Source organism: Dermochelys coriacea, chromosome 15 (genome assembly GCF_009764565.3).
Source record: "Dermochelys coriacea isolate rDerCor1 chromosome 15, rDerCor1.pri.v4, whole genome shotgun sequence".
Taxonomy (NCBI): Eukaryota; Metazoa; Chordata; order Testudines; family Dermochelyidae; genus Dermochelys; species Dermochelys coriacea.
In genome coordinates this window covers 16,628,173-16,653,887 of record NC_050082.1, presented here as the reverse complement: position 1 = coordinate 16,653,887, position 25,715 = coordinate 16,628,173, and the positions used below count along the sequence as shown (strand labels likewise).

General features: G+C 41.1%; 2 protein-coding genes across 17 annotated transcripts in view; one reads left to right on the top strand and one right to left on the bottom strand.

Moving 5' to 3' along the window:
- Positions 1-58: 58 nt before the first annotated feature.
- TRMT2A (tRNA methyltransferase 2 homolog A) lies at positions 59-17,416 on the top strand. Of its 9 annotated transcripts, none has more exons than XM_043498300.1 (12): positions 59-148; positions 1,119-1,751; positions 2,868-2,976; positions 3,594-3,775; positions 5,604-5,718; positions 7,223-7,338; positions 8,399-8,510; positions 11,365-11,487; positions 13,015-13,090; positions 14,227-14,343; positions 14,548-14,644; positions 14,994-17,416. In XM_043498300.1, the coding sequence occupies exons 1-12, from the start codon at positions 138-140 to the stop codon at positions 15,247-15,249; spliced, it is 1,947 nt and encodes a 648-aa protein (XP_043354235.1). In that variant the 5' UTR covers positions 59-137; the 3' UTR covers positions 15,250-17,416. The 9 variants fall into 9 exon arrangements, with proteins under 9 accessions (XP_043354235.1, XP_038229095.1, XP_043354234.1 ...); XM_038373167.2 differs by having other exon boundaries at positions 123-148; positions 8,399-8,519; XM_043498299.1 differs by lacking the exon at positions 59-148 and adding an exon at positions 163-402 and having other exon boundaries at positions 8,399-8,519.
- A 2,365-nt stretch (positions 17,417-19,781) lies between these two features.
- DGCR8 (DGCR8 microprocessor complex subunit) overlaps positions 19,782-25,715 on the bottom strand; it is a 44,258-nt gene continuing 38,324 nt past the window's right edge. For all 8 annotated transcript variants that reach the window (XM_038373158.2, XM_043498293.1, XM_043498294.1 and 5 more), the window contains one exon: positions 19,782-23,801. In XM_038373158.2, the coding sequence (XP_038229086.1) occupies positions 23,718-23,801 (84 nt within the window). In that variant the 3' untranslated portion in view covers positions 19,782-23,717. The remainder of the gene's footprint in view (positions 23,802-25,715) is intronic.

Genomic DNA, 25,715 nt, shown 5'->3' with positions numbered 1-25,715 from the left:
GGGCTGATTCTAAAGAAAAATCATCTCCAAAGATCTAGCGTGTGCCCCCAATTAAACCTTGTGACCCCCCTCCCCAGCTCTTTCCCATCAGCCTTTGCGACTTGGCGGCGACCATCCCGCGTCTCTCGGCTCTCAAGATGGCGCCTGCGTGTGTGGTGGAAGGGGGGGGGGGCGGAATTATTTTAATCGGGTATTTTTAGAATGGGAGGATTTTATAGGCGCAAGGGGCGGATTCCATGGCAGAATCTGTGGGAAAGGGTGCCAAAAAATTGCTTTTTTTCCCGCGGGCATTTTAGCTTCCCCGTGACGTCACGGAAGAGCCCCCCCCCCTCACCTTGAAGCCCGCCCCCGCTCGGTGTATGTGGGAGGTGGGGACGGGTCGCGCGGGGAGATGGGCGGGAGGGGAGGGACTGAGGAGAGCGCAGGCCTCCCTCAAGCTGCCGGCGGAGCCTGAGCCGACGCTCGCCCCCGGGGCGCTTATCGGTCGCGCTGAGATGCGGTGGCACCCTGGTGTGCCCCGGGCTAGCGTCTTGCTGCGCTGGATGCTGCATGGGGGGGGGTGAGGGGGCTGCCCTGGTGCCGGGGCGTGCAGCGACAGTGCTGCAGCCTGGTGGCGGCGGCGTTGCACCGTGGGGTGAGGTGGCGGGGCACGGCGATGGTCCCTTGCTGTGGCTCTGGGGGGGGGGGGGTGGCGGCGCCCTGTGGCACCCGGCCTCAAGTGGGCTGGGGCGTGGTGACGGCCCTTTGCTGTGGCAGGTCGGGGAGTGCGTGGTGATGGTGCCATGGCACAAGGCTAGTCTGGAGGGAAACGCTGCAGTGGCATCGCACCCTGTTGTGCGAGCACGGTACTGTGCATGGTGGCATCTGGGTGGTGTGGCAATGGTACGCGCTATGCTGGCAAGGGGGGGCCGGCCTGCTGTGGGGTGGTTGGAGTGGAGGGGTATGGCCATGATTACACATGCTGATAGGCCAGGGCATACGCTGTGATGATAGCACCATGCGTGGCATAGTGGTGGCAGGGGCTGGGGGTGCACTGTGGCTCAAACTCCCAATATTTTCTACCTTCAACAAGTCCTCGTTCAAAGAGTATTAAATCTGTAAAACTGAAATCTTTACAGGACTGAAGAAATGATGGAAGGAAAGAGTCGTCTCTCTGGCCCTGAGGAAGAAGAAAATACAGCCCCTTCGGTAGAAGCAGAAAATATGACTGAGATGGAAATTAAACAAGAAAAAGGAGAGAGTAGCCATGCAGAGAAGACAGAAAATTGCCCTGATATGTACAGATATATCAAAGGAGATTTGTTTACATCAGAGATTTATAAAGTAGAAATTCAGAACCTTCCAAAATATATTGGCTTTAATGATGTAAAGAAATTTCTTTCCAAATATGGACTTAACCCTCATAAGATAAAACTTTTTGGGAAACAAACTTTTGCATTTGTGACATTTAAAAGTGAGGAGGAAAGGGACAAAGCTATGAAAGTTCTTCATGGAGTCATGTGGAAGAGCCGATATTTGAGTGTTAGGCTTGCAAAGCCTAAAGCTGATCCCATTGTAAAAAAGAGGAAGAAAGAAGGGGAGGACACTGAACAGAGAGAAGCAAAGCGTCCAGCATTAGCAAAAGAGAGTGAAGAGGAGCCTCTCAGTAAACAGATAGCAGATGTGGTGACCCCTTTGTGGAATATACCATATGAAGAACAGCTGACAAAGAAGAAGCAAGAGTGTGAACAAGTGCTGCAGAAACTGACAAAGTAATTCCTTTTTGTAATGGTACTTTAATAATGTTTGAGTTTTAATGCAAATTTATATTAATATAGCTAAAATCCAGTAAACCTTCTCTCTATTCCCTACACAAATATAACAGTATAAGTAAGTCTCTTTTAATATGTAAGAATGCTTTTCCTTAAATCACCTCAACCCCAGAGCTTGAAAATTACATCAGTCTAATATATAGGACTTCATATTTTTAGTACTTGATCTGTTTGAAAAGACCCTGCGAAATTAAGGAATGTGGTTTTAAGGGAAATTATTCCATAAGCCACCAAGGTTAAAAATGAAAATTTTATACCACTGAAAAGCTAGAATTGGCAGGTTCTCAGTGATATAAGAGATGAACTCTGTTAGGTGTTGAGATGTAACATTTCAGTCACATCATTCTGATGGTCTTCTATCAACCCCTCTACTCTAATTCTCACATTATTTAGTCTTTAAAGTATTACTCCTGTCTAAGAAAATATTTTAAATATAAAATTACAGTTTTATCTGTGCCTTATTCTGTTACAGAACTATCCATATAAAGAAAACATTTAACCTTGATAGTCATTAGACACTTAAAAAAAAAAAAAGCAGACAAGGTTATTTTTTCCCACCTCCATGCTTAAATACCCACCCAGGTCCCATCATCTTAAGATTCTACTTTGCAGCAGCCATTATTTCACTTCAGCAGGACTGGATGAGACTCCCTTTACCTGTCAACTTTTATTCCTTAATTACTCAAGGGGGTCGTTACAGAAAAACGCAGGGCTCTCCTGTTTCCCTTTTTACAATGATTCCAGTTGAGGGGTGACAGATCAACAATTGCTTTATTCTAGAACTCTGTAGCTGTTTTATGTATTTATGTAGATTTTGAAATCTGCATTTAGTAGCAGTATGATGTAAATACTGTTTAGATTTCCCATTGACAAGACTCTTATGGAAGAATATCCTTCAGGTATTTAATAACTTGATTTTCAGATAAGAAATAAAATTGGATGCCCGTAAATGGTCCTGTATTGTTTTGTATAACAGCCAGTTAACCTGATTCAGCTGTTTAAATGCATGTATTTATTGAAAGGTTTGTCTTCCGTAAACCTGTTAAACTTTTGCAGGGAAATAGGAAACAACAACAAAGCCCTGTTACCTTGGTTGTTTGTACAGAAGCAGAAGTATAATAAAATCTGTTGCCCAGTAGAGGGAGTGAAAGCATCACCATTACAGGTACTTCAAAATCTAACTTGTGGGTATGGAGTGATAATGTGTAATACACTCTAAAAGTAAACAAACTGTTGGTTTGAGGGATGGGGGACTATCTGATGGGCAATACTGTGATAGCAAAAATATCTGTAGGTTGGTAAGTAAGTAGAAGCTTGTGCTTTACTATCTTTCACATAAATACTGTAATGGAACTACTAATCTAGGAGTAAAAAAAAAAAAAGCTCTAAATGAATTGAAACCTTACAAAAATTAAAAATATTGGATTGTGCCTTTTCTCCATAGGCTTGCTTACTATTCTGTAATGCAAATTCAGATTTTTTTCAAAGGAGTTTTGCATTTGTTACGCAGATATAGCAAAACCTCCTAACTGTAACTCAAGTTCTTTCAACAATATCATTACTAGACCCTTCTTCAGAAATTAAACTTTCCATATGGGCTGAATTTGGTATTCTGGGTCTCAGGCCATCAGTAAAGAAATAAATTCACTAACTAAACTTCAGTATTACAAAATTCAAATTTAAGACTAGTGCTACAACAGATGTTTCAGGACAGAAGCAGTTGATATGTAAGGTTCTATGTATATAGCTTAGGTAATTTTATTTCTTATTTTAAAATTTTAGACTGAATACCGCAACAAATGTGAATTTTTGATTGGAATGAGTTTAAATCAAGAAGACAAAACTGTGGGTTGTCGCCTTGGCAAATACAAGGGTGGAAGCTGCGCTGTAGTGGAACCGTTTGACACTATTCACATTCCTGCTGTTGCCAAAAAGGTAGTGAAGGCTTTTCAAGACTACATAAGGTAAGAACTAAATTAGGCTGAATGGCTTACCCTGAAAGATTTATAGATACTAAGGTCAGAAGGGACCGTTATGATCATCTAGTTCGACCTCCTGCACAATGCAGGCCACAGAATCTCACCCACCCGCTCCTGCAAAAAGGTTTTTGCTGTCTTTGTACATATTTCAAAATATTTAAATGAAACATTTTGAAGAGCTGGATGGTTATTTTGAGAACTGAAACTTAAGTAAATTGGTTCCATTCTGTAGCAACTCCTTTATACTTCCTTTTTACACATGGCTCATCATGTGTTATTTGCTTTATTTTATTTACTTTTATTGAGCTTTAAGTGTGTTCAGCACAACGCAATACATAGAGGAAGACAGTTACTGCTTTAAGGTATTTAGATCTAAGATGGACAGGCAGTACTAAATCAAAATATTAAATGGCCCAATCTCAAAATAGAGCAAATATTTTGTTTTAAAGGTTTCTCATGTTCTCATTGTAACGGGTTGATTAATGTTGAAAGGATTAACAGACAAAAGAGTTTTAATGAGGAATTTGAATGACAGAGGGTGATAGTTTGGTATACAAGAAAATGGGGGACTTTTCCACATGTTAGGTCAGCCTGAAGGAAGGCACAAAGATGAAAATATGAGACTCCTGAGTAAGGAACAGTTAGGAAAAGGGCAAAAAAAGTTTTTGAAGAAATGAGAATAGAGACATGGGCAGAACCCTGAAGGTAAAAATGAGAAGTTTGAAGGGGCAATGGCGTGATCTAAACATTGAGAAAGGAAGATACTCGTATCTCTATTTTTGATTAAGTAAAGGGGGTTAAGTGAGAAACATGAAAACCAGAGAGGAGGAAGAGGTTGAATTCATTAGAGGAGAGATGATCAAGGCCTGGATCTGAGTTTTAGCCTTAGGGTATTGCGATTGGGTGTATAGATGCTTCAAGGACCTCCTTTGCAGTCTATGGGCAGGCTAACAACAGAGATAAAAGGCTGCAGCCCAGTCAGAACAGACAAAGCCACAGTGAAGGGGCTCCACAGGGTGAGACCTGAAGAAGTCATCCAGAGGAACCTAGTTCGTACAGAAAGGATCAGAGAAGATTACCAGGCAGGAGGTATGTTCAAGGCCCTGAGTTAGGAAGCAGCAAGAGATTTAAACGAACAAGTCACTGATTGTACCACCCAGAGTCCTGGGTTATGATACAGAGGAGAGAGCGGGTCTGGGTTCCCTACCACTTTCATACAGGTGGGTGTAGGACTGCTGAGAATCCTGAACTGGGTGGTAAAAATAACAGAAATACTGGACTTTGGCTTTGTGCTCCTGTTTTAACTTAGTTTATTTCTGTCCTGTTGAAGAAAGAAGGGAAGAAACCCATAAAGGGGGTAGCACTGGAAAAGGGGTTAGGAAGCCTTGAGGCAAAGGGCCAAACTTCTGGGACTATCGAGCAATGGTCTGCTAAAGGGGTTGGAAGAACTTTGAGTAGAGTCAGACTCCTTTCGGTCCCAAAAGGGGAGAGACACAAGCAACCCAGCTAGAGGACTGGAGTTATAGATGAAGATTGATAGATATAGGTTCCGTCCCTGAACGAACTAAGTGAAACTGAGGCAGAGATAACCACAGTTCTGTGGCAGACCACTATAGGGTATTATAGGCCAGAACTCCCTCAGTTACAGGTATATTTTGCAGATGTCAACAAGGGTCAAAACTAACTTTTGATTTTAATAACAGCTTATTTTCTTCTACCTTATTGTATGGTGGAGTTTTTTACTTATCTGAATTATTAAATGTTATGCAGAAGTTGCTCTTTTATTCAGTAACTAAACTTTTGAAAATTGCAGGTCAACCCCTTACTCCGTGTACAGCCTAGAAACCTATGAAGGTCACTGGAAGCAGCTCACGGTCCGTACCAGCAAAAATGGTCATATCATGGCAATTGTTTATTTTAATCCTCAGGTACTGAAGCTTTATATAATATAAGAAAAAACCCTGAATGCAATGGACACTTGTTTAATGAATTAGCTGATTCTCAAGCAAAGCTCTCCGATAACAGTACTATATTACTCGTATTTAATCTGATAATTATTGGGGGGCTATGGTATATATGTTGTTCATAACTATTCTACCTCTTAATTACAAAGCCTATAGATTTTTTTTTTTTAAAGAAAGTTCAGTCAGATTGTCCGAAAACTATAAATTATCTGAAGACTTTTTCTTCTTCATAGTCATGTCTCTGGGAAATGTTATTTTGTGCATGGAATCCCTGTGTGAGGCAGGGCTCTAAGATTTGACATATAAAAATTAGGTAAAGCATGACCATGTATTATATATAAGAGTGTTGCAGGTAGCAACATCTACAGTTAAGGTTGTGCTGTGCTGCTCATTAAAAGTCTTTTTTTTTTTTTTTTTTTTAGTTATTTATAACTTTACCATGCTTAAATGGTTTGGGCTGAAATTTTCTATGCCATATGTCTGCCTCAGACTGATTTTTTTTTTAAAAAAATTTTTAGCTAAAATGGTTCAGCTACTCCCAAGAACTAGTCTAGTGAAAATGAGTTTTGCCCATGTTCAAAAAAATAAATCTTAAAACCATTTCATTGAGATGCTCTAGAGTTGACGTGCTTTGGAGCAAAGGTTTGAAATTTGGCAGGAGGTTCACCCTGGTATTGAGAATTTGCCTTTTGTTATCTGTGATAATTTGCTCAAATCTGTCCAGCTTGCAAGCTTCTGAAAAATCTCAGTTCACATATGCTCTCACAGCTCCTGCATGTCACCCGGACTTAACATGTGCATCCGCACAGAGCTATTGAGCATTCTCTATCTTAGGCCAAACAGGACTTCTGTAATTACTCCTCTTGGCTACATGGGGAAGGGCATGAAATGAACAATACTCAGTGCCCCATGCCACTGGTGCCCTGGCAGCATGGAGGAGGAGCCTGACTCGAATACATAGGGGTGAGGAAAATGTGGACCAAGGAAAGAAGTTAAGAGCAGGAGGCATGAGGGTGGGGGGAATGGTCAAGAGTAGATGGAGGCAGAAGACTGGAGGGGCTGATGGGAAGGAGCTGACAACAGGAGCAGGCATAGGAGGGGTAGCAGATTGGAGCAGAAGGAGATGAGGCAGCAGAGTCTAATAACTAGAGTCCACTCCCTTACAAAATTTGGGAGAATGTACAGAGGAAGTTCTTGGGCCTTTTACATAGGCCAGGCTGGAATAAGGATGTCCCACTAGTTAATGCCATTTGTAGCCACATGACTCTTATAAAACCCAAGCTATGTCTGTTTAATGTCCCATACAAAATAATACAATAATTAGAATCATTGTTTGATATTTTTTCCGTATATAAAAATATTTGCCTCTCAATACACAAGCAACTAAACAGAACAAATACTAAATTAAAGTGTTGGAAAATAACCAAACATACAATAATCGCACCTTCCTTTCAATTGGAACTTCTAGAAATTAAGTAAAGAAGAGCTTGTTGACCTGAGAACCTCACTGGCAAAGTACTTTACAGAAGAAACTGGAAAGGACAGTGGGGTAACCTCTCTTTACTTTGTAGAGGAAGGGCAGAGGTAAGTTTTGTACCTTTAAAGGAAAGCTTAAGTGGCATTTCTCCTGTAACTACCACCCTGCATAGTAATTAATATAGAATGAATAGCAGTGTCATTATTATTTTATTGCTAAATTATTTACATAGTCCATGGAAAAGACTCCTAATATTTTATGGTCTTCTGCATTATAACTGTTGTTTCTCTAGTTGTGGATTAGGTGCCCTTTGGATAAAGGCAGTTAGAGCTTTGTATCTGGATAAACCTGGCCAGTTAGGGGCAGTCACAGGAGGAGGATACCTTTTTAATATTGTTGTGGAGAACCCAGGAAGAAATTTTCTGAGACGCTTCTCCTGCTCTCCCCACCTCCTTCCTTTCTTGCCAGTTTCTGTCTGGTTTTGCTCTCTTCATCTCTGTCCTTCACAGAGCAATCTCTCTTCTTTTGCCTGAGGACCCTGTTTTATTTTTCCAGAAACACTAAATGCCTCCTGTTGCTGCCTCTATACAATGGCAGATGTACCCTTTGAGAACAGAAATTGGACAGCAAGACAAAAAACTTTTGGTCTTAAGATATTTTACAGCTTTCCTTAACAACAGCCTATGAATTGTTTTCATTTACAATATTGCAGTTTAAGGCTAAAAAGTAACTTTCTGAAGACTCTGATTTAAAGAATTTAAATGCAATTATAATTTAATCATTGCATTGATAAGGCCTATCAATGCAATGATTAAATTATAATTGTACAGTGAAGCACAGTAATTGTACAATATTGTAAAATCAGCTGTGTGTCCAACTAAATTATTCTTCAATAACTTTGCTAGGCTTCCTAACTGTGGTAATAGTGATGCCTAATTCTCATTAGTAAAAGTAGAAAATCAGCATATGTAAGGTCAGAAATCAACACACTTTTGTTTTTAAAACTGTTGTGTGTGCCTGTGTGGATTGGTAGTTTTTTTTTTTTTTTTTAAGGTCCCCTTAACGTGGTTGTAGTGTTCTCCTTCCTTCCCCCCTTGAATGTGTCCGTACTATAAATGGTCATGGCTAAAACCTGCTGTAATGTGTTTGGTGGCTCTTTTCTTTCAGAAAATCACCCAATCGTGAAGACTTGCCCTTACAACATTTGGCTGGTGATAAGTACATATATGAAGAGCTTCTTGGTCTAAAGTTTAGAATTTCCCCCCATGCATTTTTCCAAGTAATGTTGGTATTGAATTTTGCTAAATTAAATTGTATTAGAGCTGAAGTAATAAGATGGATTGCTTAAATTACTGTATTAAGATTTTTAAACACTTTCTAACAGATTTTTTGCCTAAGAACAGTAAGATGGCTAATACTGCAGAAAAAATGCTGCATGGACAAAGAGGATGCAGAAATATTCTGAGCGATCTAATCTCCATAATTACATAAATCTGACATAGCTGAAAATATTTTTTAGTGGATGAATACCAGTTTGCTATATTAAATATTTAGTTCCAGCATTTTAGCTGAAGTGAATGATTAATGGGAATTTTTTTTATTATTCATTTATTTATTTTATTTTTTAACTACTTTGGTATCTGACACATTCTGTCTTAGCAAGCAGTCTGTGAATAGAACAGAAGAGAAGGTTACTCACCATGTGCAGTAACTGAAGTTCTTCAAGATGGTTGTCCCTGGGATGCTCCATTTAGGTGAATCTGTATTCTGCACCTGTGATCGGAGAATTTGAGTAGCAGTGCCCGTTTGGGGCACACATGCACTGTCCTCGTCTCGCTCCATCTCTGGCGGTTACCTAGTGCTGTGTGACCAAACCCTTCTTGGTTCCTGTTCTGCTGCCCTTGGCTTTAGACTGAGTGATTGGCAGTGCCTCCGAGCTTGCCTTTATCTTAAAAATTAGATTTAGCCTTAGTAGTTATAGAGTTCAGTCAGTTTAGCTACCCTTCTCTTCCCCGTTTATTTTTCTTAATTTATTTTAAAAAATTCTTAGTAGATTAGCTATTTTCTTTATTATTCCCGGTTACCCGTTAGTATAGTATACATATCCTCCCTCACGGGGGGAAACGTTATTCTTAGGGGCATGCCCAGATCTCCAGGTTTTAAATGCTGCCTAACTTGCCAGGCATTAATCCCGCTCTCCAACAGACACTTGTAGTGTGTCCTCTGTTTCAGCGAGACATTCGTTCTGCAGAAGAGTTCTATTGCCATACTCTTAAGACTCTGCACCAGAAAAGCGAGGAATCTTAAGCTAAAAACTTCTTTGGATGGAGAAGTCTCTGCACCCGGCTTCTGATCTAGGATTATGGACTCGTCCTGGACATCACTCTCCAGTGACAGCATCTGACAGACATTCCTTATCACCCTCATAGAGGAAAGAAAACCCTACTAAAAAGGTGGCAAAAAAAACTGGTACTGTGACAGCCGAAGACCCTAAGTGGGCAGGTTCGGAGAGGAGCAGCAGAAGGAAACTTACCCTCCCTTCCACTGTAGTGCTGGAGCCACTCAAACATGCATCACGAAGCAGCTCAGAAGCACTGCTGTCTATGGCGCCACCTTTTGCCTCTATAACACATAGCGTGCAATCATCAGTACCGACAACCACTGCAATCGCATTGGTGATGCCAACAACTTCCTCGGTACCACGACAGTTTCTCTAGCAAAAAGACCTGCTAGTCTCTTCAGTACTGGAATCTCCTCAACTCCTACTGATGTTACTCCAGCATGATCGGTACCATGCCAAGTTACACCACCATCCAGATCAGCTCCTCCCTTCTCCAGCGACGAGGAGGATGATGAGGAAGGGGAGATCTACTCATCACGCCACTTCTTGCCCATGCAGGCAGCCACCAGATTGGGTCCACCAGAACATATTGAATACCACCCCAAGACCGAAACCCATGGGTGGTATAGACATCCAAGGATACCGCCACAGTGGTCCAACTGGGATCCATGGGTGGCGTATTGACAATGCTACTCTAAGCCTTCCAGTACCCACGGGGAGAGGGAGAAGCCTTTTCCCATCACCCTCAATACCTGGACCTGCTGATCCTCCAGAAGAGGTGATTGAAGGGCTGGAAGAGACTTCAGATCAGGAGTTCACTACAGCTACTAATTTCTCCTCCTCCTCTCCGGAAGAAGCAGTCTTGTCCCCACCATCTACGATGGGTGATTATTTTAAACAGTTCCAGGAGGAGTTTAAGGGGATTGTGGACTCATTAGAAATACCACTGGAAGAAGTTGCAGAATCTCAACACAGGCGGTTGGACATTTTATAAACATCAACTTCATTCAAGATTGCTCTCCTTATAAACGAGGCACATAGATCCAGCCAAGACCATCTGGCAGACTCCAGCAACAATTCCATCCACTCGTAAAACAGCAGACAAAAAAAATACTACATTCCCTCCTAGGGAATGGGATTTTTTTTTTTTTTTTCTTCCAGATCCCACACCAACCTCTCTGGTGGTAGAGGATGTGAATGAATGGGGCAGACATCATCAATCCAGATGTACCCCATATCATAGGAACTGGAAGTGGTTAGACCTCGTTGGGCCTAAGACCTACTCAACAGCGACCCTACAATTCCTGACATTTAACACAAATTTGTCCCTTCATTGCCTGCAGTTTGGCCCTGTTATCCTGTGTTTGCTATCCCCTCTGATTTTGGTGTATAACAAACATGACTTATTTATTTAGTGCCTTAAGCGTATGCTGTATTACATGTTTGAATTTACACCAAAGCAACATCCAAATATGTGAAGGAGTTATATAGGGTTTTTTTAAAACTTTGGTCAAAAACACCACTTGAAGCCTTGAATAAGTCCTGGTCTGTTGGGCTAGTTGTATATCTTGGTGTTGCTAGAGATAAACTTAGATTTGCTATCTCATGCTCTCAGTACAATTCTGCTTTGAACTTTACATGTAAAGTTGGCTTATTTTAATAAGTGTGTAAGAGAGGAGGAAAGGAAAAAGTACATTTTCATATAAGGGACTTAATATCGTTTAAATACAGTATTGGTTATACTACCTTCGCTGCTGTAACAAAGGGGAACATTTGTGTTGGAATTCCATAGGTAAATACACAGGCTGCAGAGGTTCTATATAAAGCCATTAGAGACTGGGCCCAATTGAACCAAGATAGCACTGTACTTGATATCTGCTGTGGAACAGGAACAATTGGAATTTCACTGGCAAAGGTGAGCCATTTGCCTTAAATGTATTATTCAGCAAGTCATAAAATGAACTGGAAAGTTAAGTTGCAGATCTCTCATATTGCATTTAACTGAGGAAAATGCTTAAATCAAGTTATTGCACTTTGCTATTGCCAGTGCTTTAGGAAGTTGACTTAATTCTGGACATAAATAAATGTTTCCCTGCTAGATATTCTGACTACATTTCCTTTATTAGATTTGAAAAGTCCCACATAACTTAATTTCAGTTAACTTTGTAGCAACTGACAACTTTCATTGTCAAAAGTACACGAAGGTATATGTAGTTCATATTTTTGAAAAGTCACTGGAAAAAGGACACTTTATTTATGAATTTTCCCAGTCTCTGCATATATTCAAAGACAGATCTACTTTAGTGACTGTTTAAGTATCTCTAGAAACAATACAGCTAAAACTGACTGAGCTGGACTCTCTTCCATTTTGTGCACCAACATAATTATTTACTAAGTCCTAATCAGTTACATCTGTGGAAAAGCATTGACAGCTATAAAGATGTGCACACATAATTGAGAGCCTAATTTAGTAGTCATAATTTCTTATTACTGGTAATTATGCACACAGTGGAAAGAATTCAGTTTCACTCTAAGGCAGAATTTGCAGGACTGGCAGTGAGGGAGATATATATTTAAGAATAAATAGAACACGACTAAAATGTCTGTCTATTATGTGGAGGTGGGGAAGTCAAAGGAAGTCTTTCCATCTATCCTCATCTATTGAACAGTCTGAGGGCTTGTCTAGAGGAACAATTGGTTCACAACAAGTTGGTGTAAATCTACACCGCACTAGCATGCTGGGCCCTGTCTGTGTAGACCGGGGTGGCCAACCTGAGCCTGAGAAGGAGCCAGACTTTACCAATGGACATTGCCAAAGAGCCACAGTAATACATCAGCAGCTCCCCCTAGGCTCGGGGAGGGGGTGGGAAGGGGTGGAGTGGGGGATGGGCCTGTGGCAGAGCCAGGGGTTGAGCAGTGAGCACCCACCTGGCACATGGAAAGTTGGCGCCTGTAGCTCCAGCCCCAGAGTCGATGCCTATACAAGGAGCTGCATGTTAACTTTTGAAGAGCCACAGGTTAGCCATCCCTGGTGTAGACCCTGTTACTGCGGGTCCCTAGTTTCCTCGTGTGCATTGATCTATTCTGCTTTGAAAGGAGCAAATTACACAATATTGAACTTTTAGTGCACAGAAGCAGTGTCCACAGACAGCGCACTAGCTATACCCCATCTTGCTGTGTACTATCTGGTCATCAAGATGAGCTCTAAAGATACCCTACTAGTTTACTCACCATTTGCTTTATTTATTTTTTAACTGCTGAAAAGGTAGTGCTTTTTTCTTCCTCAGGTAAAGGGAGGAAATAAAATTCTAAAGCCTGTGCTGTGGCAGGAATCGTTGATGCATGACAGTCACCCTCAGTTTTCCTCCAGTCTGGCACTTGTGTCATCAAGCATGTGTCATACCCTGTTGGACCCATTGATCTTTTTTCTTTGATTTCACAGAAAGTGAAGAAAGTTATTGGTATCGAACTCTGTCAAGAAGCTGTGGAGGATGCCAAAGTCAATGCCCAAATTAATGGTAAAGTTGTGTGTGTAAATGCTAGGATCTTTGTTTATGTAGGAATATAAGAGTTAAGCACCTGACTTCCATTGAATTTGCCTAACTTCCTTATTTTCATCTGAAAATTCCAGCCTGAATTAATTACTTGAAAGCTGTAATAATTTTCATCAAATATTTTCATTGATAAAAATCCACTGAAGTTAATAGTCTTTTGAATACAAGTGTAGGATCTCTTTAAATCAAGGAAATTTACCTAGTTTAATTTTAAAATCTGACCTCAGAGATGCCAGGTGTATTGTTATTCTGTATGAGAGAGAAACAAGGACCCTTACGGCAGAACTTGAACAGAAAATACAGGTGGTAGAGATTATACTTTTGTAAAATTCTGGGCATCTCCTACTTCGATCATGTCACTAATAAAGAGTTCCGCATCATCACCACCCAACACTCTGGGTCAAATGAAGACCTCCTGACGACCGTGAAGAAGCGCAAGCTGAAGTGGTACGGCCATGTAACAAGATCATCTGGCCTATCCAAGATCATCCTCGAAGGGACAGTAACGGGAAAAGAAGAAGAGATGGATTGACAACATAAAAGAGCGGACAGGAATGAACTTCGGAGACTCAAGCACTGACGCAATTGTCCGGGGTGGATACAATTGGTTGATTGCTTATCAATGATGGTGCCCCAGCGACCAATGCAGTTATGGGAGTGATGATGATGAAGAATTTTTAAAATAACTTAAGCAATATAATCAGCAAATTGCTCATTTAACAACATTGTCTAACACTATGTACCATAATGTTTAATGATGGCATATTAAAGACTGAGAACTTCCTTGGCACAGAATTTTAATGCAGCATTACAAAAATAATTCATTTGTTGATTTTCAAGTTGTATATTAGTTCTCAGGCACAATAATAGATTATTTAAACACAATAGCTTTAGTATGTTTGCTTGAATATTATACCAATGCCAGTGCCTGCAAAAGCTAATCCACAGTTTGTCCCAAGGCATCAAATATTGGCATTTCTATATGCAAAATACTATAAGAACAATTTAGCTAGTAACTCTACCTACTTATGTGTGCACACTAATTAAGATGTTTTGATTATACTGAAATTTCACATCAGCTCTTTATTTACCTCTCTCAGATCTGAACAACATTGAATTTCACTGTGGAAAGGCTGAAGACATTGTTCCTTCTTTAATTAACTTATTAGCGTCACACAACCTGATTACAATTGTAGATCCACCTCGGGCAGGACTACGTAAGTTTATTTACTTAGGTCTTATTTAACTGATACTTAGTTGAATGGTTTTAACAGAATGAAATCAGTTAGCTGATTGTTGGGAGAAAACTTGAAACAGGCTTGTACTATAACAGGACAATCTTTATGCTCAAGTTGAAAATTTGTTTTTCTGCAAATATAGTAACATACACTATTGGCAAACAACTTTAATTTGTCGCCTAGATTCTAAAGTCATTCTTGCAATTCGAAGAGCTGAACACTTGAAGAAGCTCATCTATGTATCCTGCAATCCCAGAGCTGCCATGAACAACTTTGTGGAGTAAGTTTTTGAATTGGCCAGGTAAAGCCAGCAGGCAGAATATGCTTCCTGAGAAAAGTGAGGCTGAATTCTTCTTTTGCATACAAATAGATTACGCATATTAGCTATAGGATTGTATAGCAGTACTTGACCTTGCCCTGGGAGACCCACTTTTGATTGTGTGGTGGCAGGCTCTCCCAGAAGGAGGGAGGAAGACTTACCCTTCAGTAGATCGTTAAGTAGTAGATCTGAAATGTATGATCATCCTATGAGGCAAGGGGAGTAAACGATGCAAGGGCTTTTCCTAGAAAATGTAGACTGGTGTTCATGGTCCAGGAAAATTAATATTATACTTTGTTTTTCTCTTAAGTCTTTGTCGGGCCCCCTCCAATCGTGTCAAAGGAACCCCTTTCCGTCCAGTTAAAGCAATGGCAGTGGATCTGTTCCCTCAGACTATGCACTGTGAGCTGCTGATATTCTTTGAAAGGGTAGAACATTCAAATGGAAACTCTACTGAAGCAAGCCCTGACACAGCTCAGGTTATGAATACAAATGCATCAGATTCTACCCAGGATGGCAGTATTGACCCACTTGAAGAGAAAGTAGGAACTCTGTCTTCCACCTAATGTTGTGGTAGGCTGGGCAGTTTGTTTGTGCACACATGTGCATATATATTATATGCACTCAGGCAACATCTTAACCTATTGATTTCTTTCTAAGAGGCAGAAGTTACTTTTGCTAGTTAAAGAAGTTGCAGTTTGAGGCATCAGCAGAAACACCATACAAGTTATCCTCTGTACAACATACTAATTACCTGACTTCCAAGTGATGAAGGCTTTCAGTTAAGTATACTGACAGCAGCATTTTTCAACTCCGTGAACAAAGATTAGTTTAACTTGAAGATGCTTAAAACAATCCAATTCCTTCAAGGAAAATAACCTTATTACAGATAACTTGGATCAAAACCTGCTATTTTCACTCTTGCACACTTATATTGAAGGCATTGGGACATCTTTCAGGAGTAAGGCCAGCATGACTTGACCAATTTTGAACGTTCTTCATAAAATACTATCCAGGTATGTTACTAGGATTCAGATATGTGGATTCCCTCCAAAAGTTGAATGATTGTAGGGGTTTATTTTTTTTATGCCCAAGAAATGTTTTTGTTTGAAGATGAGCGATAAATGAGTGATAGAGAACATCACTTAATGCCCATCTGGCATAGGGGCAATTCTGTTGAACAGGAGACTTTTGCCTTGCAGACCACTTTAAATAAATTTGATTTTTAAAAGCATTGTTGGAATTTTCCTTAGCCGGGATGTTGGTTTGCATTGAAAAGTGGTTTGAGGTGGCAGTTGCAGGTTTATAACAAACTATTTGCATTAAAGCAAGCCTGATTTTTAGTTACTATTGTAAAAAGACTTTCCTGCTGCCCTGGTATGTAGATTAGAATCTCTCTTCCCACAGCAAAGAATCAAACTCCCTCTTCAACTTGCTTGTAATCTGAAAAATACATGAAGTTTACATACTCCTAGTAGAAAATGGACCTTTGTTTTGTGGTTTTGGTGGAGACGATTGATCCTTCTACTGAAGGGGGCAGTCACCCTCCTTAAGTGTAATTGTTCTGAGTTAAACTGGAGCTATGGGCCAAACTGATAATCTGATGTTTGAGATCCAATACAACTTATAAGGGAGAGAATTTTTCTTGTTCTGTAATAAAGTGAAAATAGGACTGTACTCAGTGCTACCCCACTCCTGTTACAAAAAGAGGAAAGATTAAGAACAAGACACATGCACACAAAAATACTCTTTTCCAGAGATGGAAGAGGAAGATAACAGAGCAGAGTTAACTTCCACAGCAGATTAATTCATACAGGGGTATACCGTTAGGTTAGTACTGAAACTATGGACCTTATCATGGTTAACTATTCCTCTAGCACCTTCAGCACAGAGTACTGTAATGTGAGCTTTCTTAGGCATACTCAATTTACACAGAAGCTTTATCTGACTCAGAGCATAGCTGACACCTGAGAAAATTCTGTACAAGGCAGAATTCCATTTTCCCCCCCTGCAGAATTGGCAGTGCAGGGCTGCTGCTAGGAGCTGTGGAACCCAGCAGAGCCCAGCTCGCAGAGTGGCTGCATGGGAAGACTGTGGTTCCGGCGTTTGCTGGTTCTGCTCAGTCATGTGATGTGGCTGGGCCCTCTCCCTGCATGGCAGGTGCTGGAGCCAGCAAACTGCAGCCTGCAGGGATAGGCAGGATGGGGTTCCTGCTTTCCAGGAGGGGGAGAGGCAGGATGGGGTTCCTGCTTTCCAGGAGGGGGAGAAACCTTTCAATTGTGGGGGCCTTTCCCCCCAGCAGCAGGTACAGGTCATCTCTGCTTGGCAGGACAGTAATAGCTACACGGAGCCTGTGGTTGGGCTGGGGGAAGAGGAGAAGGGTGCAGTCCCCTCCAGTACCCCTAAATATCCTCTCCCAGCATACATGCACCCCCTCCAGTTCCCCCTCACATTATCTTCTATTTGGGAACTTGAAATTTGGTAACTCTAGGGGTTCAGGGTGAAAAAACCTCCCAAGAATTGACTACAAGATTGGAGGGGCAGTGTCCCCCCGCTGTGCACAGCTGGCACATGTGACACACCCAGACTAAGGGACATGACAGAAGCATAACAGGAAGTGGTTTGGTACGCATTTCTTTAATTCTCTACTCCCAGGGGAATCATTTTTGTCATCTGTATAGTTAGACGTACTTGGACAAGTATTTTGAAATAAATTACCAAAGTAATTGAAAACAGGCATGATTTCACTGCGTTTTGACAAACGTGCAGAATTTTTTAGCGCAGAATTGCTCCAGGAGTAATTGCTGCTTCTCCCAAGTGGTACAAGTTGACCTGACTGCATTAACATGCGATTCATGCTACCTTTCAAAGTTCATTACAGTTGCAACTTGACAGTGTTTTATGTTTATAAAGACATTAGGTAAACTCCCACTCACTAATGGGGCCAGGATTTCACCCCTGCACTGTTGAACACCTCTCACTGTTGAGCAGTGAGAATGAATGTGCCGTCTGTCATTTTCTCCCCACACCCCGTTAGAATTAATGCCCTCCAGTGATGCACAAGGGCTCAAGTTAAGTGACTGGGGACTTAAAGCAGTACACTTGTTTGTATTTCCATAGCACCTAGGAGCCCTCAGTTGTGGACCAGGACTCTGGTGATGCTAGGCATAACACTGTGCCTATAAACTCAAGTAAAGAGTCCACATGTGACCTATTTTTTTTCCAGAGCTAGTGTTGGACTAGATCCTCTGCATATTTTCAGTGAGCTGGTCAGTAACATTAAAACTTTAAATACAATAGCTTCTCTATGTACTGAACAAGCCATTCAAAGCACAAATCGACAGGGTGGTGTTATTTCAAGCCAAGTCCAGAATGTAAGAAATGGAAACATCAATAAAGTTCAATAACTTAATCAATTATCAACTTTTGAAGTAATTTATCAATTGAAGAAATTTAATACAGGCAATTTATCCTAAAGCTTATACATTTGTTACTGAAGTAGACTTATACATTTACATACAGAATACAAAAGAGGGAATGTAAGGATTTATGCAGGGACAGGGTTTCAGGTTGTGTGGAACTTCTCTATTAATAAGCAGGGAAACTAAATCTCATTTCTGATTTGGGATAGGGAAAAAACAAAAAGTTACCTAACTTTTGTAACTGTTGGTCTTAGAATGGAATGGACATGAGCAACACCTCTGTTGCAGTGTCAGATTTTTGCCTTAGCAGTAGCTGTAGGGTTATAGATGGCACGCTCTGGAGTGCCACCCTCATATGTCGATATATTTAGGTGTGGCTGGCTCTATGCCCTCTCAGTTCCTTCTTGCCGACTACTCCAACTGAAGGGCAGGAGATGGAATGGACATGAGCAACACACCTCGAAGAACAGTACAAAAAGAAGAAAAAACAGTTACCCGAGTACTTGCTCATGTCGATTCCATTCTACGTGACTCTTAAGCAGTATCCCTGGAAGTGGGCTTGGAGTTCATGGTCCTGTGGTTTACAACTCTGCTCTACCAAAGACAGCATCATCATCACAGGCCTGCAGGGTAAGCACATAATGAAATGTAAACATGTGGATGGATGACCACGTCACGGCCATGCAGATATCTTGAATTGGTCGAGTGGGCGGTTACAATCGCCGGTGGAGGCACTTTTGTCAGATCATAGCAGAAATGGATGAAGGTGGTCAGCTATGATGGAATTCTCTAGGTGGACATGGGAAGATCTTTCATCATGTCCACCACCATGACGAACAACTGTGTCAACTTATGGAATGGCTTGGTCCTTTCCATGTAAAAAGGCTAGCATTCTCTTGACATCCAGAGAGTGCAATTTACGCTCTTCTTCTGACTTACGAGGTTTTGGAAAGACAGGCAAGTATACATCCTGGCTTGTATGAAACTGTGAAACTACCTTGGGCAGGAAAGCCAGGTGTGGTTGCTGTTGGACCTTCTCCTGGTAGAAGACTGTATAGGTTGGCTCTGAGGTAAGCACCCTAATTTCAGAGACCCTGTAGGCAGATGTTATTGCTACCAAGAAAGAAACCTTCCAGGAGAGTAGAAGATGGGAGTAGGAAGCCAAAAGCTCAAAGAGGGGAGTCAGGAACTGCAGCAGCATGAGATTCAGTTCCCAGGGCTAATGATGAGAGAGAAAACGGCTGTCCACTTGACCAACCATCATGCTAAGAAGGAACTGAGAGGGCGTAGGGCCAGTATCATCTAAATATACCAATCCATGAGTGTGGTACTCCGGAGGGTGCTACTACCAACCCTATGGATACCACGAAGGCAAAAATCTCCAACTCTGCACATGGGTGCGCGCACACACCTAGGTATGAGCAAGCATTCGAAGAAGAATGCATCATTAGTGTGCCTGGCTAAAGGCTTTTCATTTTTATGAAAAGGGGCTAGTTTTACCATGAAAATGTAAGTCAACATGTTACACCTGCTAATAAATGGTAAGAGATACTGATATTTGCATAACAAAAGTAGACTTCAGTTAACTTCAAAAGACCAGGTGGGAAACAGCTCAAGGAGAGGGTTCCCACTCCCAGACAGTGGCAACACAACACTATTAGTCAAACAAATGAGCATTTTTATAATGTAATATCAAACTTTATTGCTTAAAACTAATTGTCTGAAAAAAATACACATGTAGTACTCAAAGACCAAACACAAAAGCTTATATGATTGTGCAGAAAAAAAAGGAAAGCAGAGGTTCAGTGAGAATGAGGCTTTATAGTTTTACCAATTTAGCACTGGCATCAAGCAACTGCACTCAATACAATTCATACAGCAACCATTGTTATCTACTTGGGCACATAAGAATGCATTATTCACTTTTCCCTTCTCAAATACACATCAGAATACTGTTCACCTTTTATTTTGTTGAGAATGGCATTAGTTCTTGCACTTTTCTGATACTTAATCTAAAATTCTTCCCACAGGAAGTTTGACAAGGCAATTACCTTTGTGAACTTTGCCCCAGAACCAAAATATAGTGCTTGTCTAGGATGTAATCAAGGTTTTAAAGAAAGAATACTTAGACGTTACAAGTGTGCATTGTATGTAAAGCCTAACAGTGTCATAGGAAAGTGGGAGTTTACATACAACAGCAAGAGTTTTTATGCATAATAGAGCCATTTCAAGCATCTGGGAACCCAACTATATCTCTTGCTTAATAAATATTTAAAGCTGAATTACTTGTGTTTAAATAGGTAGCCTCTGACTATTTCACTGGAAGTCACAGTAATTTTTCATTCAGTACCATAAAGATTTGAATGCACGCTAATTTAACCCTTAAAGTCAATACACCACACTTCTGTCAAGAAGCACATAATATGCAAAGCAGAACAGGTCTAATTCCCAAAGGATGGAACAGTTCTTATTAATACATTCCATCCCCATAAAAATAACCACCTTTCCTAGGATAAGGGGGAGGATAAAGAACCAAGATCAGTGATAAAAGCAGTAGTTTTGCTTTATGCATTCATACAATCAAGATCTAAACCTTTACAGCTGGTTACCTAAAAAACACAAGTTACAAGACAATTTTAGGGTACATCTTAGTGTTCATGCAGAAGCGGAAATTAATGCAATGACCTATCCTCTATCACAGCAGCTCGTGCTTATGTGCAAATGCAAGAGACTGTTACACTCCAAACAATAGTAAACATTAAAACACAAGAATACTTCACAATGACAATAAACAGCAGTTAAAGTTGTTTGTTCCAGCAGTTATTGCGCTTTATTTTCTGGACAACTCTCCAGTTAAAGGCTGCAGCAAGGTTGAATACCATCCTTTTAAAGAATGCATAATATGTGAGAGGCTTTGGTTCACAATGAAATATCTAGATGCTTTATTTAAGGGCAATGGTCACCTTACGATTCAGATAGTGGCAGATTGAGGTAAGACTAAAGCAAAAATGCTCAAAAACAGCAATCCTCTTAGAACACAATACAAATAAATTCCTAAATGAGGCATCTATGGATAATCTGCAGGTGGCCTGCAAAATATTGACATTCTGATTTTGGACAAAAGATCCACAGGGGTGATTTGTCTTTTATAGTATTGTCCAAGGATAGATTCTTTTTTTGCTAGAAAACACACAAACTGAAACACCACCTACTTACACAGTAATATATTTAGGCAAAGATATAAGCCCTGTCTTCTTAATCAAAATCAGAGAGAAGCAGCAACTACTGCTTGTAAGTACTGCACCAATGTTACGCATCTTTCAAAAGATGGAGATTAAAGCTATATTAAAAGAAAAGAAGCAGAGGCAGTACTTTTTAGATCGGTCACTTTTAAAAATAATGTATCCTCCTCCACCTATCCTTCTCTACTGAAAACAGGATTACAATTCACAGAACTCAAAAGCTGAATATGATAATGAAAATTGGGTGAGTTCTTATTTGCAGACACCTCTGAGCATATCACTTACAACAATGCAAATACAGAAACAGATGAGACTGATCTCAAATATCAGAAGCAATAAATTACAGAACTTTAGCTTGGGATCAAAAATTTAATTTTTCTAATTTCCAAAATAGCAGGGCTGATATTAAAGGTGTTAAAATCCAATTGGTACAACCAGTCAGTATACTGCAGTATGCTGTACTCAGATTTCAAAAATGACAACTGTCCGGACAAGTACCAGACCTGCAGCATTTATAAGGATTAAGAACTGTATCTCTGTCCCACCAATGATTCGGGGAGCATAAAATACAGCAGTACTAATATCAACTCTTGGATAAGTCATTGGACCCCTACCACCAAACTGGCTTCTTGCCATTTCCCCCCTTCTCTTAAGCACCAAATGGTTCCCCCTTCAAATCTGAGGAATTTACTGCATTCGCCAACAAGGTAAAAACCCTAAAGGGGAAAAGCAGTGCTTTCACTACAACCAAAATATTTCTTCTGTGCATAATTTATTAATGCCTCAGCAGATGCAGAAAGTACTGCCTGTTTTCTAAGATTGTATTTCAAAAATGCTTGCATATTCATGTCCTTTTTCATCTTAATCAGTACACTCTATTAAGGTCTTATTCTAGTTTTTTTTCCTACGTTGTATCCCAAATCTACGTTCCAATTTCCACTGCAGAAATTAAGTTTTTTAGCATTTGAAGAAAAAAAAAAAAAAAAAAAGTAAAAAGCCAGTAACAATTTTTTTTTTTTTTTTAAATGTAAGATAGCTGCAAATCAGTTAATTTACTATTTCCAAAGGCCAGGTTACAAGGAGAAATTGTTTCAAAAAAATCTTTCATTTAATGAAGCAAGTTATCTAAGACTTAACTAAACAAGTAACATGTGGCCAGACACCACACAAATTAAAATTACTATATTACAGGGGAGTAAGGGTGGAGCTTCTTTAAACAATGCACTGGCAATATATTTCAGAATACCCATCAACAGTCTTCAGTTATATTTCTCCTTCAAGCTCTGCAGATAGCCTCTCAAGTGGCTAAGTTACTTGCAGTTTATATCAAATTGCAGTGATTCCCAACCTTTTCTCCGCCATGGCACATCTCGAGCTCCAGGGACTCTTCCCACTGCCCCCAGCTAAGCAGCTGCAGGAGGGAAGGAGCAGGAGATTGAGTTCTGATTGGTTGTTCCACCCTTGGAGGTGGTGGGACAATGAGGCATGCTGCCAATCAGAAGGCAGTTTCCCCCTCCCCCCTTCTCACATACAATTTTTAAAAAAAATTCCACGACACACTGGTTGGGAAACACTGAAATAGAGGGCCAAATATTTTCCCTTCCAATTGGTTTGTAAACAATCATAACCTTTCCTTTAAAATAAAGCCCAACAATTTGGGATATCCAGCTTGTTGCTCTTAATACTACCAGGTACACTTGTTCTTTTCAAGTAGAAAAAAAAATCAAAACAAAACAAAAAAAACCAAAAAACAAACAAACCTGCATACTGTGATCTCAAAAAAAAAAAAATTAAAAACAAACCAACCTTAGCCTGGCAGTACACAAAATAAAAAACGGCATAACTGGCCTAATCCTATGACATTAGGAACATCGCTCATCATTTTTTCCATGTATCTGTCAAAGTGTCTTATCAGTGCATATTATTATGTGCTGAAATGCAACAAAACTTTTCACAAAAATAATTTTAGGCATGTTCATACAAGAGTATGTATATATAAAAATTTATATATAATATATCAGCTTCAACCTGTACATAGATTTTCTGAATTTGATCCTTAAAAACACATCCATTCAAGACAACATGGATGACTTTCAAGGAAAAAGTGCTTGCTTAAATGTATCCTGTGTGAACATGCCTATCTTCTGTGCATTTGCCCAAGTAGAGATCTTTATGATCAATCATTTAAACATATATATCTCAGGAGGTAAAAAAAAAAGTAATATTGCCCTGATGATGCAAAAGAACAATGCATAACTGAAGCAGCCAGGATTGTAAAGTTATCTTGCATTCTGCAGCAAACAGATTCTTAAATAATTGTTGAAAGTAGTTTCTCCATTTGTTATTGCTCCCCGCTTGTAAGTTTTCTGGTCACACATCAACAGTACACAGAGGTTCACTACCAGGCTGAGCTGATTCTACTATTGTCATCTTGGGTTTCTTTCGAGTTTCCTCCTTTAAAGAAACAAAAAGCAAAAAATCAAGGTTAAAACCACTTTTTTTAAAAAAAAAAACCAAAAAAAACCAAAACTGAGCAACTAATTAGTTCTAGTGGCACAAATCAATTAAGTTTGACTTGATGAATTCAAATTATGTGAATGACTACTTTAGCTCATGATGAAAAAAATCTGGTAGCTATAATAGAATTTCATTAAAAGGAAAAAATTTTGCTCCTGAGGGAATTCTGCACCAAAAAATTTAAAAATTCTGCCCATGTGTCAATAAATCTGGAAGCTCCAGCATGGCAGCGAGGAGCAAACGCCATTGGATGCACAGAGGAGGAAGATCACCCTGCAGGCCCCCCCCGGACACAGACTCGGCAGTGAGGCTGCACCCACACCTGACATAGCGCTATGGCCAGGCCTGCCCCAGAAACACCCTGGAGCCCTGCCCCTCCATGGCAGGCCCACCAAGATAGGTAGCAAATGGGACAGTGAGTCTTGCACGCACGCCCAACCCTGGCCCGCAATCCAGATTGGGGCAGGCAGGATAAGCCCAGCAGGATCCAAGTGTGGAGAGGCTTAATGTGGAAGGGATCCAGGTGTGGGGTGAGAGGGTTCTGCATGGGGCAATCTGGGTGCAAGGAGGGACAGGATGCACAGGGGCGTATTGGGGGATGCAGGGGGAATGGGACTATGGGGGGGGTCCATGTGAAGGAGCTTGGGGCTCGGCAGGAGGGTCTGGGGGGCTCAGCAGGGAGGCCCAGGTGCTAAGGGAGTAGGGCTCAGCAGGGTGGGGGTCAAGGTGCAGCTGACTGGGGATCAGCAGGGTGGAGAACTGGTCAGGTGGGTCCATGTATGGGAGGGGGTGGGGCTCATCAGGGTGCGGCTTTGAGGGCGGGGGGCAGTCTGGGTGCAAGGGTGGGGATCCAGATGCAGGGGGGGTGGGATCAGGGTGCTGGGAGGCTCGGTGGGGAGTCTGGGTGTGAAGGGTGTTCAGATGCACAGGGACTGGGTGGATAGGGGAGCAGTTCCCATTACAGTGACCCTCCCCCCTGCAGCTGACAAGCAATGGAGGCAGAAGGGGGGGGGGGTCTGGAGCTTCCTGCACTGGGGGAGGGGGTGTCTGATCTGGGAAATCCTATTCCCCCCCCTCAGCTGGGACTAGCAGCTCAGTGCAGGGTACGAGCCACCGACTGGGGCATCCCAGCCTCCCTGCCCCACAATTTACCTTTCTGCTGGCTGCTCCGGGCACCCAAAACAACATGCCAGCAGGGGCACGTGACCGCTTTTGCGGCTTCTCTTTGCTTCCCTGCAGAAAAATGACTTCTGACAGGGAAGCAAAGAAATCTGAAGGGCATATGAATTCTGCATGCATGCAGTGGCGCAGAATTCCCCCAGCAATAACATTCAAATTTTGAGTGTCTAGTCTTCACATCTGGACCCATGAAAAAGAAGCCCTTGAGGAATTCCACCATGATTTCAACAATTTCCATCCCACCATCAACCTCAGCCTGGAGCAGTCCACACAAGAGATCCACTTCCTGGACACTACGGTGCTAAGAAGCGATGGTCACATAAACACCACCCTATACCGGAAACCTACTGACCGCTATTCCTACCTACCTACCTGCCTCCAGCTTTCACCAAGATCACACCACATGATCCATTGTCTACAGCCAAACTCTACGATACAACCACATTTGTTCCAACCCCTCAGACAGAGACAAACACCTACAAGATCTCTATCAAGCATTCTTACAACTACAATACCCACCTGCTGAAGTGAAGAAACAGATTGACAGAGCCAGAAGAGTACCCAGAAGTCGCCTACTACAGGACAGTCGCAACAAAGAAAATAGCCACTAGCCATCACCTTCAGCCCCCAACTAAAACCTCTCCAACGCATCATCAAGGATCTACAACCTAT

What these genes read in the sequence shown, in the direction of transcription:
- TRMT2A (XM_038373166.2), top strand. Translation starts at nt 775, where the DNA reads ATGGTGCCATGGCACAAGGCTAGTCTGGAGGGAAACGCTGCAGTGGCA. An exon ending in TTGGAATTTCACTGGCAAAG is followed by an intron (nt 11,488 to 13,014) that starts GTGAGCCATTTG and finishes TTGATTTCACAG; the next exon opens with AAAGTGAAGAAAGTTATTGG. An exon ending in AGTCAATGCCCAAATTAATG is followed by an intron (nt 13,091 to 14,226) that starts GTAAAGTTGTGT and finishes TACCTCTCTCAG; the next exon opens with ATCTGAACAACATTGAATTT.